Genomic DNA, 20,663 nt, shown 5'->3' on the forward strand with positions numbered 1-20,663 from the left:
GAGACCCGTCCCGCTGAAAGCAGAGTGCGCTTCAGTGTTTACAGCCAGCGCTGAGGAAAGCGGCTGTGCCGGGCCAACTAGAAGAGCAGGCGGGTCTGGCAAGCAGGCTGCGTTCCCACGGCTTGGCCTTGAAAAAGGCATTTGTCACCATTCACAGTGAACACTCCTCTCATTACCCACAACACAAACCCAAAAATCACTGTTGACTGACAGCAATCCCCATACGTATTGTTACTGACTGATATTCGAAACAGCATAAAATGGGTAGAAGACGGTAAATAATGTCCAGTACCTTAGATTTTAGGTTCAAATTTATTTATACATGTAAGAATAAGTATATTTTATATTACATTATAAATATGAAATAATATTTTGTATATCATTTTTATTTATACATTTAACTCAACATACAGTATATTTGCTCAATGACTATTAGGTCATAAATATAGCCTGCATAATATAAGAATTAAAAAGATTTTGTTTACATTATTTTAACTAGTTTTAAAAGTAGTCACTACTTGAAAGTTCATGAAATGCCCATATCCTATAGAGATTGTAAACAATGTAGATATGGTAAAAATCTTATTCCTTAGGACATAACAGGTGTTTGTTGTGGTAAACAAGATTTGAAGTGTTTTTATTGCTGATGCAAATGAACAATCACAAGTGTCTGTTTTTATCATGTACAATGTGAAAATATAGGGTTGATATATTTCACAAGTATTGACAAATAAACATCTGCATCCACTTTCACATTTTTCATGCTTCAACACTAGTAACAAGACGCTTAAAAGATTTCCTCTTCCCTTCAGCACAACAATTACAGTTGTAGCCTACTAATACTGCATCGATATTGGTTATATATACTGAAAAAAACAACAAATGTAAAGAATTAAAATGAATTAGGGCTGCACGATATATCGAAATATCGCAATATGCATATGGGATATCTGAATGATTTTAATAGGCTACTTCAAAAAGTCCCTGTAAAGTCAAAATTAAGTATGTGTTCTGAGTTTGTCACACCACAGAAAAATGTGTTATTAGCCACCCAGCCAAATTTGAATGATAAAAAAAGCCGGTAAGTACATAAAATAAGCTATCAAAATCTTGAAAAAATGAGCAGTAGTCTCTGCTCTCAAACGCTGGGGGCGTGTCCGCTGGCTGCGCTGAAACCACGCCCACTCGCGGGAAAGCTCGCTGCCGTTGCCACACTCAACTGTCACCGCTACAACACCTGTATGGATGCTCCTAGCAGCTTAATTTGTTTTACAAAGCCATACATGTTCGAGCCTGGACTACCTACTATAATTATAACATAAGCACACAAGGCAAAATTTAAATAAGGACACCGATTTGTTTTGTACGTGATCGCATCCAGGTAATACGCATTTCCGTGACGAAGGCATAGCTAGCTAGCAAACTGTAGGATGTACTAGTAACTAATAGTACTGACAGTAACTCGCGATTGAGTTGCAAACTGATGTGAATGGGCTCCAGTGCGTCATCAAGTAGGGGCGTGTCCAGGAGCTCAGGGGCTCCAGTGTGTCATCGAGCCCCCGTTTTAGCCCCGCCCAAATAATCCGGAACACAGCAATGGTGAAAAACTGTTTAACGGTCTAACTCCACAATTCAGTACTTCACAGTTCACAGTCTTTGTAATATGATTTAGCAATACATTTCTAACATTTATAATGTGTTTAGATTTTTTTTTTTTTTTGCCTTTTTATTGACTTTAAAGTCAATTTTAGGTCAACACTGAAGCACACCCAAAGCGCTCGCCTCTCGGACAGCGCGTGATTGCAAATTCAGTTCTCTTTTGCGGCTTATTGCAGTTGAATGGTCACAGTTATGTCATAATGCCTGTCTGGGCGAGTATTCATGCAAACACAGTCTGTATGTATTAAGTGAATGTAAACAAATGGGAAAGAAATCCGATGCGTGTCAGTAGGATCCGTGCATTAGGTCTTAAAGTGACAGCAGCCTAATACAGTATACCTACTGCTGTCTGTCAAACAACAGAAGAAAAAAAGAAAATAAATCACTTACTGCTCTTAAATGAATACATTTTATAGCTTTAATATGAATCAGTGTATATTTAATTCATTTGAAGACTGCAGTGTTTTATTTTTACATTTGATTATACATTTTCTGTATTGTTTCTTACTAATGTAAAAATCTAATGTTGGCCTACCTGAAAAATGTAAAGCACTGTTTATTTAATTTGTATCTTTGTTTTATTGTATTTGTCCTATTGTTTGTAATTTTGCAAACCCATTTGTTCTTATTTTTGATAACTAAGATAATTAAAAAAAACTAAAATAACAAATCATCCACTCCTAGTTTAGTTATGTGTTTTCGTTTACCTGGATGTTCTTGATGTTCTTGATTCAGGTTGATGTAACTATATATTACCAATTTGAGCAAAGAGTTGCTGGTATTTAAATAGCTTTTTTTTGTTTGTTTACATTGAGGTTAAAATGACATTTTAAATTTGTGACATTACTTTTTATGTAATGAAAAAAATGCTGCTGTTCACTTTCAGAAGTTGTAGTGATGCTTTCTTTTCACGGAAAGAACATGAACCATTTATTGGTTATATCATTTTCAGTTTTTAAATATATTTAAATATAATTCAAGTTGATTTTACACAGTTTTGTATCGCATATCGAATATCGCATTATTTAACATTTTACGTCAATATCGTGCAGCCCTTTTAAGTTTCTATTTCCATCTGTTCTCTTTTTCACTATGCCTGCACAGGATATTATGATCAAGACAAGTAACAGCAAACAGACATCTTGTTGCCATTGATTATTTATAACTACTTTCAGTAGATCAAAATATGTTCAATGTGGTGTTTGAATGTGCCAACCTCAAAATACATGCGCTACAAAATATATACAATGCAACAAGCAGTTAGGTGAACAATTTATTCGGAATCTTCTTTAATATTTCAGAACATCTAGGTGTGGTTCATAAGTAGAAATCTGTAGTAGAAAATAAACTGGATTCTCTGACTGTAAGTTTTGAGAAATGTCATAAACCAAAAAAAACGGTAGGCAGAAGTGTCCAAAATGAACTCATGTTATCCTGAGTGTGCTGTGCTTCCTGTTTACGTCACATTTGAGACTGTTTTTAGGTGCTTGCCTGCTCAATTGTCTACGACTATGGTTTTCCCCCAAATGCACATTCTGTTCTGCATTGGACCCAAAATATCTTGAGGAGTTGGGGAATAAATCAGACAGGATATCAAATTAGAGCATTGTGACAAGCTACTCCCACACTTATCTCAAAACATGAGCCAGCTACTCCTTCGTCCTGCCATTTTAAGCAGGAGTGACTTTTAAGATAACATAATTAAGATAATAACATCAAACCTTGTAAAAACAAATTTCAGAATAAGAATAATATATAGTTCTTTTTAAGAAATTATAAAAATACCAACAAGACGAGATCGAAAGGCACAACAGTGATGACAGCGGCTCTGTAAGGTCTGTAAACATCTAAGAATGGCTAAGAGGGTCTCGAGTGTTTAAAAGGTGGCAGAGAGGAGCCACACGAGCCCCTCAAGTCATATTAATATTTCATTCGTCTGTGTAAAGAACACTATTTAAAATATGACATTAGTAGCAGGATCAAAGATATTCCATGTTCTCTGTGACTATGTCCTGCGTGTCTCTGTCCTCCTCATCAGTTTCACATAGGAAAACAGTCCAGACTAGACGTTTATTATCGCCATCTCACCAAAGACTTTCCCCAAAAAAGTTTCAGTTCCTTCTAATGTACACTCATTGTATGGGGATAGATTTCATAAATTTTAGACTCTTTGTTTGTCATATATTGCTAGGGGCTGGCTAACCCTCACCAGGCTCTCTGCCGGGCAAGGTAAAGCTCTGTCAGTCCAATTGAAACGTGGTTCATTTAGGCATTGTCATACTTCTGAAGCGTCTCCTCTAGCTTGCCTGTGATCTTCTGGAAGAAGCTGATCTGCTGCTGGAGGTAATGCTGCATCTGGGACTTGAAGTCCCGCACTCGAGTCTGGTGGAAGTGTTGGATCTCAGCCAGCGTGGCAAAAGAGATGATGTTGCAGCGTTCCCTGATGCCGTCTGCCTGCAGGCTTTCCATCTTTCCTTCCTCTACGTGCTTCTGGCTTTCCTTCACCTTCGTCAGAGCACCTGTGGAGAAAGCAGAACCAGGATGAGACTAAATATTGACTCAGCGTGTCAGTCAACAGAGAAGTTATGACGAATAGCTCAACAGGTTAGACTCGTCTGTTCTTCTGCATGAATGTGGCTGTTGTTTTGAAAAGAGCAATATGGCATGACCAGGATGTCACTTTTATGATATAATTATTACTATTTTGATCATAGGCGAACATATGGGTTTTCAAGGTGTGGGGAGGTGCAAGAGCACGTCAATGGAGGTGAGGAGTAAATATACGTTAGAGCGCTAATGAAACATCAGTGAATGAGAAAATAAAGAGCGGAATGGACTTCATAAGTTATTAAAAGCACAACAAACCATGCAAGAAAACTGAATCCAGTACTGGTATGCCAACGCCAGGTCTGAAAGCCGCCTCAGTGTGTGAGAACTCAAATGAAGTTCTCTTGTGTGGCTTACTGCATTTGAAATGTCAAATACACACACTTATGTGCCAAAATGCTGCCTTGGTGAGTATTCACGTAAACAGTCTTTTGAGACAAAATCAAACGTATCAGTATAAAATGTACGTGTCAGTATACTGGATCTGTGCATACGGTCTTATTAAAGTGACAGCAGCATATTGACTAGGCAGGTTTATATGAAATATATGATTTTTTGTTGTTGTATTTCTTACTTGAACAGACCTACCTGAAAAACTTAAACGCAATATTTAACTTTGTTCTATTGTGTTTATTTGCCCTATTGCTTGTAATTTGCTGCTTATTTCATTACAGATTGTTTACTTCAGCAATTGCTTGTGAATTTGGGATATGTCTTTGCTTTAGACCAGTGCTTCTCAAACCTGTCCTGGGGACCCCCACCAAAGCACATTTTGGATGTCCTCCCTCAAACACACCCAAGTCTTCAAGTCTTGTAGTCTGTACTAATGAGCTGATGAGATGAATCAGGTGTGTTAGATGAGGGAGACGGTAACGTTAGACGGTGGTGGTGGTAACATGTCTTTTTATCTTATTTAACCTGTCATAATGATAGTTGACTTGTAACCGTTGTCAGCCTGCTTCGGAACTGTAATCTCCCTAAGATGGCGAAATACCCTTTTAAGTCCACTTCGCAGCGCACATATGGTCGAATGGAACCCACCCCTCAACTGAGCGTGCCAGATAAGAGAGACATACAAAATGTGAAAAGCGGGAGGTGTGAGGACTGGAATTGGGAACCCCTGCTTTAAACTATAGCCATGTAGATGGCCATCGTGCTCCGATCAAAGACAAAATAAAATTGATTTCACTACAGCTGATGCTTCTGAATGTTTGTTTGAAATGAATGTTGATTATCTTTTGATCTGGAGCTTTTGTCTACAAGAGGAAGTAAAGTGAACAAGTAATGAGATATCATGTGGCAGCTGCGTGCAGCTCTGCCATTGTTGCAAAAGTCTTGCAAGCTCATAGAACATGGAAGTTAAAATGCAATAAAATCACATTTTCCTCTGTAGTCTGTACGGTTGTGCCAGATTGGTAAAATTTTTGCTTTATCAGCGTCAGCGATAGACAGGGCTGCTTTTATCTTAATGGAAAAGTTTCAGAAAAAAAAAGGAAGGGATCATCACTAGCATATATAATAAATGTACAGTGACAGTCACACAGTCAATCATTTTATCATATCAAACCTAGACAGGGTGATAAGGTCACATTGAAAGAGAGATATGATACAAGGCAAGGCAAGGCTTTCAACAATGTCAGCAATAAATTGCTTTCCCCAGCAACCTGATTCATATTACAATGACAGGAAACAAGAATGAACTCTATTAAAGTGTCACATTGAGTGACTTTACATAATAACAGTCATAGTCATTACACAGTATCTTCCACCTTAGGATGAAAGAAATGAACTTCTAACCCCAAGGAAGTCGTTTTACTGTATTTTTGATCATATAAATGCAGCCTATAAATTTGTAAAAAATCTTACTGACCCCAAAATTTTAAACGGTAGTGTGTGGTAAAGATGACAGAGATGACATGTATTTAAAAAAATAAAAATACTAGGACAATAACTAGAAACTAACATTAAAATAAAAATGTGAGTTTACCAAAAAAGAAAAAAGAAAATAGAGACTGAATCGAAACTATAAATGTCCATTATACAATAGGAATAAACACTAAGAGTCAAACAAGGCTGATGTTTGGCCATCAGTAACTGCTCAGGAACTGCATCTAGTCAGTGCAGCTGAACCATAAACGCTGATAGCAGTTACAATTTATTGCTAAGTGTACCAGGAATCGTTGTGTGTTTGAAAAATAAAAACTTTGAATAAGAACTTTGAAGGTAATTATAGAGGTGATGCAGTTTTGTGATATACTGTGGTGTTTTGTATAGTCAAACGTACATATAACAATCTGTGTGGGGTAAAGCTAAATAAAATAATAATAAAAAATACACACAAAATACAAAAGAAAACTGTGAAATTGAAAAAAAAAGAAAAGACAAACTAGTGACATTTTCAAGACTAAAACAGTCTTGCAAATCTACTCTTACCCACACATTTTTCCAGTTCAAGCTTGTCTCAAATGCAGCACAAATAAAGGTACAGAGTCTGTAACAAGATGTATTAGTTCAGATCTCATGACATTATTATCCTCTCTCTGAAAGCCTTGAGTGTATCAGTGAAGTATTGAGCACAGATGGCTGAATTCCCTCCTCTTGAGGAGAAACATGCAAGACATTCCCAAACGTCCCATCCCCCCAAACTCCACACTATCTGCCTTCTGGCCAAAGAAGCCTTCGCTTGAGAGTAACCCAGATCACCGAAATTCCTCAAACACACACACGCTCCCACGAACACACCGACTCTCACAAATGCAGTTCAAAAGAGCACACAAGATAAAGACAAAGTGCATTCAAGGAAGACAAGATGCAGGTCAATGATGAAAAACAGCAGGCAAGTGAGACCGATTTCAGACAGCCCGTGTTGGGGAACGACGTTGCTTGATCTCATCACTAATTATGTTACCGTTACTTTGAATAGAACGTAATGCATTCGGTTGTTTTTGCATCACATTTTTTCCATCATCAGCTGACTGAGTCTCAGCACTACACTCACTTGCAGACATTATTTACATTGGACTGTGTTGTTTTTGCTACGAACAAAGTTTGTTCCCTTTGACATTTCCTGACATACAGGCTATACAACAGAAAGTGTTTTAAATCCGTATTTACACAGCAATGAGTATTTACACAGAACCAGAACTATGAGAATCAGGACACAACTAAACATTACATTTTAAACAATTAACACATTGCAACGAAACAGTATATAGAGACAGATCTTTTTGGTCGTATTGTGATGCACATCCAAGTGTAGCAGATTATTGAAATATAAAAAAAATGTAAGGCCGAACTTGGATCTATTCATCAGAAGTTGATTTTGAGATGTCAGTGTTGCATTCAAACATTACAGTATTGCGAGCTTGCAGTCCATTGAGGAGGGGCGAAATTTAAGCGACTAAATAATTGGAAAAATTCAGCATGCTTTAACAAAGAGAAGTTTCGCTGAAAGATCACATTAAGAATAGGGCTGAGTACTATCGGCATGTTTACCTCAATAACTGTAAAGAAACTAAGTAATTTATAGAAGTGTTATTGACATTATGCCAGAGATGCCTTGGTCGCTGTCTACCATTGTCTGTGATGCTTGAATATTAATAAAAACAACCATTTTAGTAATAATAATAATTAAAAAAAATTATATGAAATGTTTTGTAGTGAATTTTCTAGTAATCAACTGAAGACATAAAACATTAATTTAATTGATCTTTTATATTAAATTATGGTAACACTTTATTTGGATGGTCCCTTTAGAACATTCAGTTAACTATAAGTAACTTTGCAGCTACATGTCAACTAACTCTCACTAGAGTATTAGTAGAATATCTTAATATCTGCAAACTCTTTATTGTGATGCTCCTCCAACAGACATTCTACTGACTATAAATAACTTTGCAACTACATGTCAACTAATTCTAATCCTAACCCTACTAGTCTACTCATACTCTACTCATACTCTAATGAGAGTTAGTAGACATGTAGGTGCAATGTTACTTATAGACAACAGAATGTGTTAAAGGGACCATCAAAATAAAGTGAAACCCACACTTTGTCAAACAACATGCGGCATAACTGAGCTTTATACTGTTAAATTTACAACATGGAAGAAAAAGTGTGATTATTCCTTAAAAAATATTTTTTGATAATTTATTATTATTAGTGTTATCATTAAATTGAGATATCTAAATTCTACTGTACAACAGTAATATATTATCAAGTTAAACCAAACTTTTATTTGTGGTGAAGACCTCTGAGTTTCAGTGTGCTAATGATATGACGATAGTTTTTCTTAAATGAAACCGAAAACTGCTGATGAACTTCAGAGACTCTCAGAGCGGCTCTGGAAATGCATTCATGTTCTCATATAGTGAGACTGCAGAAGCTGAAAAACACTGCGAGCGTCACGCGTGCTTCAGTGTGTGTGTGTGTGTGTGGTAAATGAAACCGCGCACTGCGCCACTCATTCACAGAGACAGACAGAACTTGCAGGAATCGTATTTAAATAGTCTCTCGCACCCAGATGCGTTCTCAGGTACCGAAATTTGGCACCGATTGATTAAATGTGAATCGATACTTGGTAGCACCGACGTAATTCGGTCGGTGCCATTAAAAGTACCCAGTTTTGTACCCAACCCTAATTACGACATTTTGAGGTACATTTTTTTGGGGGGAAATTAAACATATGCATGGATAAATCACTAAATAAGATCAATAACATGCGTTTACAAAATAGATAGGGTGAAATTTAATTTCTGACATTATACATTTTTAATCTCATATACAACCAACAGAAAACAAGACACATACCCCTTTCACACATAGGCCTACCGTCTTTACTGGTAAATTACCGTTAAAGGATAACTGTCGCCAAAATGCTTTTTGTTAATCTACCTGAGGCAAACTTTCGTTTAAAAGCATAATTAGAATGGAAACGCCACTTTTAAGTTTGACCGTATTTTCGTTTTCGGTCAAATTGCCTTTTGAATGGGAGTGCTTGGGGCACTACTATGATAGCATCAAAAATCGCTATTTTTAAAACACTAAGAAGGCTCGACACAACATGAAACTTTGCTCGAAGTATCACCAGGGGCTCTACACATGAACTCGAGCATTGAGAACATTGTTTGTGTACACAGAGTTTACTAAAAAGAAAGATTTTGAACTCACTGTAGCTGTGTCCGCCGGCATTTTGACAGTCAAAAATAGTCGATCCCCGAATGTGAATGAACTGACTCTGAATTTTAGTATTGCTTCTTAAATGAGCATTCTTTTTCAAATACAAGGTCAATATTGATTTTCACTACACATCACATTAACGCAGAGGTAGGGTTACTCTCACGTGACATTGCAGTTATAGACAATTACGAAAGTTTGTTAACCTGCATGCATTTTAAAGCCTTGCTGTTCTGACAAGCTTTTCTGAGCCCCACCTGAATCGCACACACACTAAAAGCCTGTCAAACAGCTTGTGAGTACTAAACTAAGTTATCTTTTGCGTCTTATTGCGCTTAAACTGTCACATACACACAAGGTTTACATAAACAAACAGTCGGTTATGTCTTAAGTGAACGTAAACAGTAGGGAGAAAACTGGAACGTGCCTGTATATTAGATCTGTGCATGAGGTCGTAAAAAGTGACAGCAGCCTAATAAACAGGGCTGCTAACTTTTGAGTTCAGCTTGGAGAGAGAATTTTGTAGGGGGGTGTGGGTTGTTATTGTGATTGTCAAAACATTTAGTAACTAAACAGAATTTCATAAAGTTTAGTGACAAAAAACAATGTTTACATGGTATAATGACATAAGCTTGTGATTTGATTCCGATCTAGATTCAATATCGATTCATTTGGATAAATATCAGGTACAGTAGCTACATGTTAATTTTTCTCAAGGAAACAAATCTAATGTTAAACTAATGTTGTAAACATACAGGGAGCGTTTCCATCATGGTGATAATAATGTTAATAAAAAAATAAAATAAAAAAAATTAATTAAAAAAACACTGTTACGTAAACATGCCTATCCAAATCTGAAAATATGAAAAATACCACTGCTAGATTATCAATAATGCATGTTTTTGAAAAAGAAACATCTATTAGAGTAGCATATGCTAGAATAATCAGTCTTTTTCAGCAACACGATTCATTAATACTAACACTTTCTTTTATTTTATTTTCTCTTCTATATCTATTTTTTTTTTTAAAGATTACGTACACTGCCTTAGAATAAACTGGGAAGGGTCACAGCACTTTCATATTGTTGTCCTATTGTTAGTTTAATTGCTTCTATTGCTCTCCTCATTTGTAAGTCGCTTTGGATAAAAGTGACTGCTAAATGATTAAATGTAAATGTAAATTAATAAATCAGAATTGAGGGTCTAAGTAGGCCTCAGGATTCTGAAAAACAGATAGGACTAAATTGATGCACTGCAGCTAGTTGTGTATTTACATACTTATATGTGGTTTTTGTATCAAGTGGTGTTAATTGTATTGTGTTAATAATTTGAAGTGTGTTTATGTGTGTTGATGTGGGACAGTGGACGCTGTGGGATGCGAGACATTTTTTAGAAGAGATTCCAACAATAAAGTGAAAATTGAAGCTGAATGAAAATGGAAAAGGAATAGCAGCTGCATGAGGTGAAGCTGAAGATTGAATGAACACCAGTAAACTGAAGCCCGTTCTATATGACGCATCCTATATGAGATTAATCAGATGTTTTAGATACATAACATAAATGTAACATTACAACTTGTATCTGCACAAAAGGACACAAATGCAAGCGAACTTGAACTAGTTAAGGGCTAGCCAGAAAGTGTTACTCCCATTGTGGATGCGCTCTTTCCGTAACAACGTGCTGAAACAAGGGCAACTAAAGCATAAAGAATTCACAACATTCTATAGTGTTCTCATTATAATTTGATGGCAGATTGGCGCTGCACAACTTCCACTTAAATGTATTTTCATCTACTTTATCAAGTGATTCCAGACATCACTGCGCATTTTCGAAGCTATCGAACATCAAACAAAGAGAGTATTAAAACATTAGAAAACCACATAGGGCAAACCATTTGTACAAAAATGGTCTGAGAAAGGTGAAGACACACGTGGGAATCTGCGCTCAACTGAGCCCCTATAAAGCTTGCTGCAGCACAACCTCTTCAGGCATTACGTAATATCCTATTACACAACACATGCAGTCCTGCCAGTGAACTGCAACTAGAGAACACAAGTCCCCTACTGACACCCCGAACATATTACACAGATCTGGATCATGACTTTTTGCATGGGACTTTGATCTGATGATAACATAGGTGGCAAATCAAATTATTTGGCTTTTTAAACAAATGAAAAGGCAAATGCAGATCACAGGCAAAAATGACAACGTGAGAGAAAGTCCAATTTGCTTTGTAACGGCACCATTAGATTCATGGGCATTAAGGAAAATACAAAAGTCACCCGCTGTGAATTACAAGACATTTGCTAGTACTTCAGCACCTAAATGGAGACCAATGAATTTCAGCTTTCAGCCCATTTCAGAAGCTGCTGTGTCTTCTATGGTGGCTGAAATGTATGACTCTAATAATCATCTTCCCTGATAAACAGCAGTGACAGTGAAGACTTAAAGTAGCAATTAGGCACTTTCGGTCATGACTGATGGTTAGAGATATCATTCACTCAAACATTAATATTTTGTCATCAGTTACTCACCCTCATGCAATTCCCAACCCTGTATTTTTTCTTCCTTCAGTGAAACAAAAGAAGATATTAGGCAGAACTGCTGCAAAATTAATATTTTTATTTAGCATGGATGAATTAAAGGGGTCATGAACTGCATTGTTTTATTGTTTCATAATGTTTCCTGGGGTGCACTTATAATGTTAGTATGATTTTTACTTCAAAAATGGTCATAATTTAGAAATAAAAGGCATTTTTCCTAGCCTGATTTGAACGCTCTGTTTGAAGGGGCGTGTCTGCAGTGAGACTTCCGGTTTAACGCCCACTGCTGTGATTGGCTAAAAGCTTTTCATACGAAATAGCTAGTATTACATGTTTAACACTCACGAAAACTTTTAGCGTATGAAAAGTGATAATTATAGCAATGCAATTAGATCTATGGCATTATATTTATATTGTGGCATGAAAGGTTGCAGTGATGAGCATTGTAGACGATCACAGACATGTGCAGCGATCTCGTCATTGCAACTCGATTTCTGCACACTAACGAATGCTTTCATCATAACTAACAGTGCAAACACAATTTAAATAAGAGATTCGTTGATTATTACGGGAGTTTTGGCGCGAGTCAAGAACTCAGTCACTGATAAACATGCGCTGTTTGATTGACAGCTACAGCTATTGTAAACTGAGCGTTCTTTGATCACTTTCACTTTCACTATCAGTTTAAATAACAGATAATTAACACCCTACTAAAAGAAACAATGTGAAGTTGACCATTTAGTCACTGGTTTGATTTACTGACAGAACAAAGAACATCTGACTGTAGCTACATGAATCATTACATCAGAAATGACAGGTCACAGATCAGGCATTAGAATTAACACGGTTGTGGCAATACTGTCAAGTTCATATCGTAAAAGCCTGCGCCGAGTTTGCTGACTGATTTACCAAAGAATCCAGTGAAATGTACCGAATACGAATAAATAATGTTCAACTGAGACATTCACATTGTTGAAAATAAATATCCACATTCCTAGCATTAAGATCCTTTGGAAGGTATAAGTTATTTTTAGGCCAGTGAGTGACCCTGAGCTATTCTCTCGTCCTCATCTCACTAACGCCAGTGGGCGGGGCCTAAGTTGATTTTCTTATGCAGAGGCGGTCATTCACTACCTTATTACGTCGTAAAGAGGCACAGTCCAGGACGAGTCGTTCACTGGGCCTGCTAACAATCAAAGCTGATTTTGGACTAACAAGGAAGTTTTCAATTCTGAAACTTTCAGGATATTCTTATAATATGATGACCTCTTATATGTCAAAACCTCAAGGAAAATTTGATTTCTCAGTTCATGACCCCTTTAAATGTATCAAAAGTGACAGAAAATACTTTTAAATTGTTACAATTTGAAATACAGTTCTTTTGAACTTTCTATTCATCAAAATAAAAAATGCACTATCCTGATTTCAACAAAAATAAAAAGCAGCACAATGTTTTCAACAATGAGAATAGTACGAAATGATTATTGAGCATCAAAACGGATTTCTGAAGGATCATGTGACAGATTTGCCATCAGCTTTGCCTTCACAGGAATAAATTAGCTACATTTTAAAATATATTAAAATAGAAAATAGTTATTGTAAATTGTAATAATATTACTGTTTTACTAGGTTCCTGATCAAATAAATGCAGCCTTGGTGAGCATAAGAGACTAAGAGATAAGTATAAGTATAAGAGATAAGCTACTTTTGAATTTTTCAAAATGTACCATGAACTCACCATGAATTTTTGTAGTATGAAAAAGAGATAGACAATTACTCCTTTTGTGTTCCACAGAAAAAAAGGGTGGGTAGATAATGCCATCATTTTCAGTTTTAAGAAAATGATCTGAGGAAAGTGTGACTCGATTGGACTGCCCAAATTATACTTGTACACAGGTCACAAAGTGTATCAGACAAACACTTAAACAACTTCAATCTAAAATAATCATGGAGTTCAAGTAAGATAAAAATACTTTTGGAAGATACATTCAAAACTCACTTGTCTGGGGGGGGGGGGGGGGGGGGGGGGGGCGTTGTGCAGAATTCGCACAACTCTTCTCTAATCTATCTTTTGGCTTCAGAAGACACTACAGGACATCTCAAATCTTGTTTTACGGGAGAGAGAAAACATAAGTTGAACTACATTAAAAGAGGTCTTTTCAGACTTCCCCTTGAATGACTAGAGATAACGTTAGACATGTCTCTAACAATAAATACTGGAAATAGGTCAAACAAGTGAAAGACTTCAGATAGCCGTTCAGTGGTTGGTTAAGGGTTTAAGCACAGTGTTAACTTCCTCAGCTAACCACATCACATTTGAGTCATTGTTTCCTCTCATTGTCATAAGAACCACATATACTTCAACATGTTTCAATGAATATCACCGAAAAGCGATGGAAAAAAGGGTCCCATTTAAACCAACGTCAGTATGTTCACTAATGGCTCTTCACTACCATCGCTAATGGGGGCTATAGTAACACAAATCAATACATGCTGTGCTCATGTGCATTTTATCAAAAACACAGCAGACCTTTTATTTATCCCTGTGGACATTATGATGGCCTTGAAATTTGATCATCTTACAAAAAAAAAGAAAACAGCAAATGCATTATGTTGAATTACACAGGTGAACGCAAATCATAAGCTTTCATCTGTTGTTTACTGAGAATAAGTTGTGAGAAGTTGTGGTTTAGTTGGTTGTAGAATATTTTAGGCATAATTTCTGAGGTGCAGTTGTTTTTATGGTACTGATTTTCATTTGACCATGAAAATGATTAAAAGGGTGACAAAAGTAGGTAAACCGATGGAAAATGACAATATGATGAAACTTTAACAACTAAACTGTCAAAATGCAGCTATGACGCAAATTCAAAGCCATTTCTTATGAAAGATAGATGTCTAAATGTCTATGAGGAGATCATGAGACAGGAAGTGGTTATAATATGACCCCCTACTCAGGGGGATTTGAATGTCTCTTTTTGTTTGCCATCAGACATTGTAATCGGAGAACATGTCAGTATTTACTCTGTCACAGTGGTGATGGAAAGTGGACAGCTTTGCTCATAGTTTTCTATTGACTCATTCAAAGTCTGGATGATCGTTTCTTCAGACCCCGTAGATGTTCCATCTTATGCTTACTGCTCACAGTTGCACAAGTTAACTGTGACATTGTGGGCAAAACCACAGACAGAATGCAGAAAATATTTCTCACAGCACTCATACACCTATAATAAGGCTGTTTCTTCCATGCTAAAATTATATGGTGACAATGACAATAAGAATTTGCTAAATATACGTTACACCTTTGGCAAGTGCTCAGGAATGGCATATGGGCTTCAGCCAGATGCAGGTGACCTCAGTCCTAGACAGTCGGCTGGATCGGTCACAGACTGAGGCCTCTCTGCTGGAGGTACGACACAGCATTTCAATTTTTCCAAAGCACAATACAGTGACAGTGGTGTGTCTGCAGCACCAGTCTGTACCTCATTAAACATCTGGTTTACTCATTCAACAGTTATAAAAATCTAAATTTAGGCTACTTTTAAAATTTTGTTGTGAACAACAAGATCAAAACATTAGCTATTTTCCCATAAGGAAATGGCAGACATATGAATGTACATTGCTACCCTGCAAGCTCAGCTCATAGACAATCTCTATGGGCTTTAACAAAGTCTATTTGTTCATGTTGTGGTTACGAGAAGCCACATAAATGTAGACTGTTGAAACAGCTTGTAAAATTCAGTGTTGCCTATCCGTCAAGTCATTCTCTGAAAACATATGAGACAATGTGTATAAATGCCCCAGACATTACCCCAGTCTTCAGTGTCACATGATCCTTCAGAAATCATTCTAATATTCTAATTTGTTGCTCAAGTAACATTTCTTATCAGTGTTGAAAATAGCCGTTTAATATTTTTGTGAAAACTGTGATATATTTTTTTCAGGCTTCTTTGATGAATAGAAAGTACAAAAAAAGAAGAAGAAATTTTTCATAACATTATAAATGTCTTTACTGTCACTTTTGATCAATTTAATGCACACTTACTTGCTGAATAAATGTATTAATTTCTTACTGGTCCTAAACTTTTGAACTGTGTTGTATATATGATAATTTTCTTGCCTCTGGGTTCGACCGTTTCCTTTAAATCATGATGACTACTACACTTTGCATGAGTACATGATGTAACTGCATTGAAATTTAGAGAACACGGTACAAAAAAGAAATATTACAAGCAACCCTGTCTTAAACTAAAAGTCTTGATTGAAAAATTCCGGTCAAGTGATCATTACAAGCTATGTGTCTTGAGACCTACATTATAAGGCTGGTGGCTCCATTAAAAAAAAAGGGAGTCTCTCTCTCTAAAAAAATAATCTCAACCTAGAATTTGAGAGCTTAAAGTCTCACATGTATCTGCAAATGTTAATGAGCGTCATACATATTCAAGCAGTTAAGCAAACAGCTAAATGTGTGATTGCTGCACTTCCCACATCCTCTGAGGGTGTTATTTGCATTCTGGAGCATCATGATGAAAATGATAAACGAGTCTCATCATGATTCCAGATGTAAAATGAAGTATATGCATATATGCTTTTGATCTGAAATAAAATGACGCTTGTTTTATAATACACAGTCAAGGACATTATCAACTGTTAAGTGTCAGAAATGTGTCACTAAGCTAGAATGTTGGTAACAATAACATCCATGCTCAAATCAGTGCACAACAATTGACTGAATGATTGTATGTGTACTGAAACCCTCCTGTCAACCTTTCAAACAATTCAGTAAGTCAATAGTTTCAGGCTTTGTCATCGTATGTGGCTGATTTACAGACCACAGGGAAAACACACACAGCACGTCAGCAACAGCTCACCCCATGTGACTCAGCAGTCAGATGAAACCAGGACAGCCAGTGAACTCATCTGTGGCACTTCAATGCAAACAAATCAGTCAAGCAGAGCAAATGACCCTGCTATCTTTAATGCCCACTGATCTAGCTAAACCCAGTTTCGTGCATATTTCAAAGATGATGATACAAATAAATGAGTAAATGATTACCTTTCTGAACATGGATGATATCAGGGTAGTTGGTAAGGTGTCCTTGGTACAGGGCTAACAAATCCATCACAGGGTCCACGTCTTGTTTAGGCTGCTCCACAAAGTAGTCTCCAATAGCTTCGTAGGCTTCTCCCGTGTATGCAATTGCTTGGTTCAAACCGACCGAGTATGACTGCTGGTCCATCTCAAATGCTTGACTTAGATACTTAAAAGACTGTCCCACTTTCTGATACTCTTTCTTGAACCCGGCTATCTGCTTCCTCGCAAACTCGTTAAGCGTGGCGTTGACTTGGATCACGCTGTCATCCATTTTCTTGGAGAAGGCCTTGAATCCATCAATCCTGTTTTCGACGTCTTGCAGGTCAAGAGGGGCTGCTGGAGTGCTGATGGTGAGGAAGAAATTAGCACCGACCATCTCATCCTTCTCTGCTTTTCTCTTCCCTTGCTTCCAAGACTTTTCGTCCGTGCTGGAGCAGGTGAGGAAGTGCTGGAAAACATCACACCGGGCCAGTACAGGGTGGCTGGTCATATGATTCATCCACCATAACAGCCCTCTTCTCCTTTTAGAAATGAAGTCTTCTTCAAAGCGACCGGTGGCTTGTTTTTCAGGGATGTGTGGCACTGAAATGACAGGAAATTTCTCCACCAACCGTGCATAGAGCCAATCAAAATGCTTATATCTTCTGTTGACCTGACTCTGTGTGTGGGTCGCCGTCAGCTTGTAGGAAATGTAACTTTTCATGCCTTTGAATTTCGTTTGCTTGGTGGGATCATCAATAGTGCAAGTGAATGGGTAAGGGTTTTCCTGCCACTCTGGACCGTACTGACCCATTACCACACAAATTTTATCCCCATCCTTCACAAAGCCAGATGCTTCCCCCAGGACGAATGCCTCACCGCCTGACTTCACAAAAGTGGAGAACCTGTTCAGATTTCTGCTGACCGTGGCTGAACTTTTGGCTTGCTGTGCACCTCTAGGCATGGAGGATGTGGAGATGCTGTAGCTAGAGGGTCCGTTACCTTCATAATTCCTGTATCCTCCACCAACAATCCCTGGTTCATCAGCTACGGACGAGTGATCGTCCCAGTCATCATCCCAATCATCATCACTGGCCGGGGTCCCTGCATGTTGTTGTTGTTGTTGAGGTAGAGCAGGGTAGGCTGTGAAGCTGGGTGCTGCTGGTGCACTGTTGTAGCTCTCTTGAGTCTGTTTTTTGAAGTCAAAACCACCAGTGGGAATGTTGGTATATCGAGAGTTGTTGTTAAAAGACGAGACGGTGTCATTCCTCAATACCTCGACGTAGGACGCAGGGAGAAGCCCCCTATCCCCTCTACTGTTCGCCCCCTCCAGCCAGCCCTCAATGTCCTGCTCGCTGTACAGAGTTACAATCTCGTGCTCCTTCACTGATATCTCCCCTGGGTTTTCTGAATTGAAGTCATACAGAGCTCTCGCTCGCAGAGCCATGACACACACAAAATATATCCAAGCTTCGATGAATTTAAAATCGTTTAAGGCTAGCGTATCAGCTAGCTAACTCCAACCCAAACTCACTCACTCACCGACTGACTGACCTGCGAGACTGACAACAACTTGCGCGTCAGCTGCGGGAACCGTAAACACTAGCTGTATGTATCTATCTCCCGAGTACTCCTCACACCGCTTAAATGATAACGTGACTGTCAGCTGTCGTGTTTAAAATTCCCAGAGTGGTGGGCAGAATAATTTCTTCATCCGTAGAGTTCACCATCCAGAGCCCAGTCGCTGTGCTGCGCGCCCGTCCCACACCGACCGCAGTGTACACTCACTCACCCTAAACAGCGCCGAGGAGAGCACAACCAGTCCGGGTAGTCGAGGGCGGAGCTTAGCACCAGACAGCACGAATCAAATACATAGTGAGGACTTCTGATTTTCGCGAATCGTCTGTTTTGAACAATTCTATACAATTAACAGTTTTAGTGATTATTTTACATCAACACGCAATTACGCCATCACGTGGGATATTACATCAAATGACCAGAAAAGCCACGTGTAAATTTACTGGAGGAAGATTAGATGGAGCAACTCCAGGACTAAACTGAGGCTTAAATTAAATCTACCAGGAGGCAGGTTTAAATTCAGATTAACGTTGTGTTTCAAAGAAGACACATGTATTACTTGGACTATGTCAGTGAAGATCAATATGTGTGTGTGTGTGTGTCTATATATATATATATATATTGTATGTGTGTGTGTGTGTGTGTGTGTGTGTGTGTGATACATGAACATGAAACTAAACCACCATTAGGTGGCGGCAAGCGACCGTCTTAATGAGTTAGTCATTGAGTCACTCATTCAAACGATTCGTTCAAACCGCTGATTCATTCAAGAATGAGACAGTTGTTTATGAAATTGTTCATTGAATTTTTGAACCGATTCGCTGAATCATTCAGATGAACTATTTAACTAATTTTAACTACTTGCCTATTGAACTGTTGTATGAAATCAGTGTCACGTTTTCATTCGTGATGGTATTCAGTACAACTGCACTCTTGGTCGTGTTATGTTGCTTGTGTCATATGTTATAATATAAAAATTAAAACTCTTTATTTATGTTAATGTTAACTAAGTTTCTTTGTCTGTGTTGTGCTCATTTGTTTCGATTTCTCCTCGAGAGGCTGCGCGAGCCGTCAGTACATTAAAGTATAGGCTACTAATTTATTCCTGTGTATAATATTATATCATGTGACACTGAAGACTGGAGTAATTATGCTGAAAATTCAGCTTTGCAACACAGGATTAAATTATATTTTAAAGTATATTAAAATAGAAAACCATTATTTTAAATTGTAATTATATTTCACAATATTACTGTTTTTTTCTGTATTTTTGATCGAATAAATACAGCCTTGATGAGCAGAAGAGACTTCTTTCAAAAACAACAATAATAGTAAAGTTTCTAAACTTTTGACTTGTACTGTATAATCAAGTGATATTTAAAAATTAACAAGGGCTGGACCCTGTTGACCCAATCAGCATTTCTTGTCCAATGGTCGGTCAGTTTAATGTTCTAATTTCATCCTTCTCATTGGCATTTAATAATGACTTTTCAGTATAAATCTTTTTTTTTTTTTTTTTTTTTTTTTTGCCCATTTTATCTGTAAGAAAAGAAAACCTGCTTAATAATTATGCACACCTGATTATTGATGATTATTTGCCAAATTAATAGTAGTTATTAAGAATGATTAGGTTTGGAATTTATAAAATGTACTTGTGAAAAATACGGTTAACATTTATTCTATTCAGATATTAAATCAATACCTTACTCCATCAGTCAAATTCTCCATTCCAAATCAGGTTCTTGAATGTAATTTAAAATAGGAACAGTCCGTTTTAAATCTGTTCCTGAGTTATTTTTGGGGGGTTAATATCATAATTATCTCATTCCTATATATATATATTATTTTTATGAAACTAAATACTTTTCCCAGTAAACATTATAATTACGCCACTTCCTGTTTAATTTCCCGCGCCCTCGTGTGAAGGGAATGCAGCCGTTCAGAGTCAGACTGGCGACCGTTGCAGAGTCTTCAAGAAGTCGATGTTAAGGTAAATTATTTTATTTATCAAACATTAGTTATCCTTCT

General features: G+C 37.4%; 1 protein-coding gene across 1 annotated transcript; it reads right to left on the bottom strand.

Moving 5' to 3' along the window:
- Nucleotides 1–621: 621 nt before the first annotated feature.
- Nucleotides 622–18,859, bottom strand: snx18a (sorting nexin 18a). Its single transcript, XM_084114629.1, has 2 exons — nucleotides 17,040–18,859; nucleotides 622–4,178 (listed from the first exon to the last, which is right to left on the bottom strand). Exons 1-2 carry the CDS (start codon nucleotides 18,502–18,504, stop codon nucleotides 3,925–3,927), a joined length of 1,719 nt encoding a protein of 572 aa, XP_083970755.1. The 5' UTR covers nucleotides 18,505–18,859; the 3' UTR covers nucleotides 622–3,924.
- Nucleotides 18,860–20,663: the final 1,804 nt, after the last annotated feature.

Source organism: Abramis brama, assembly GCF_963993115.1.
Source record: "Abramis brama genome assembly, chromosome: 5".
NCBI classification, from domain to species: Eukaryota; Metazoa; Chordata; class Actinopteri; order Cypriniformes; family Leuciscidae; genus Abramis; species Abramis brama.

Excerpts from the sequence above, each read along its gene's own strand:
- snx18a (XM_084114629.1), bottom strand. The coding sequence starts at position 18,504 with ATGGCTCTGCGAGCGAGAGCTCTGTATGACTTCAATTCAGAAAACCCA. Across the intron at positions 4,179-17,039 it reads TATCATCCATGTTCAGAAAG|GTGCTCTGACGAAGGTGAAG; the intron begins GTAATCATTTAC and ends CTTTCTCCACAG.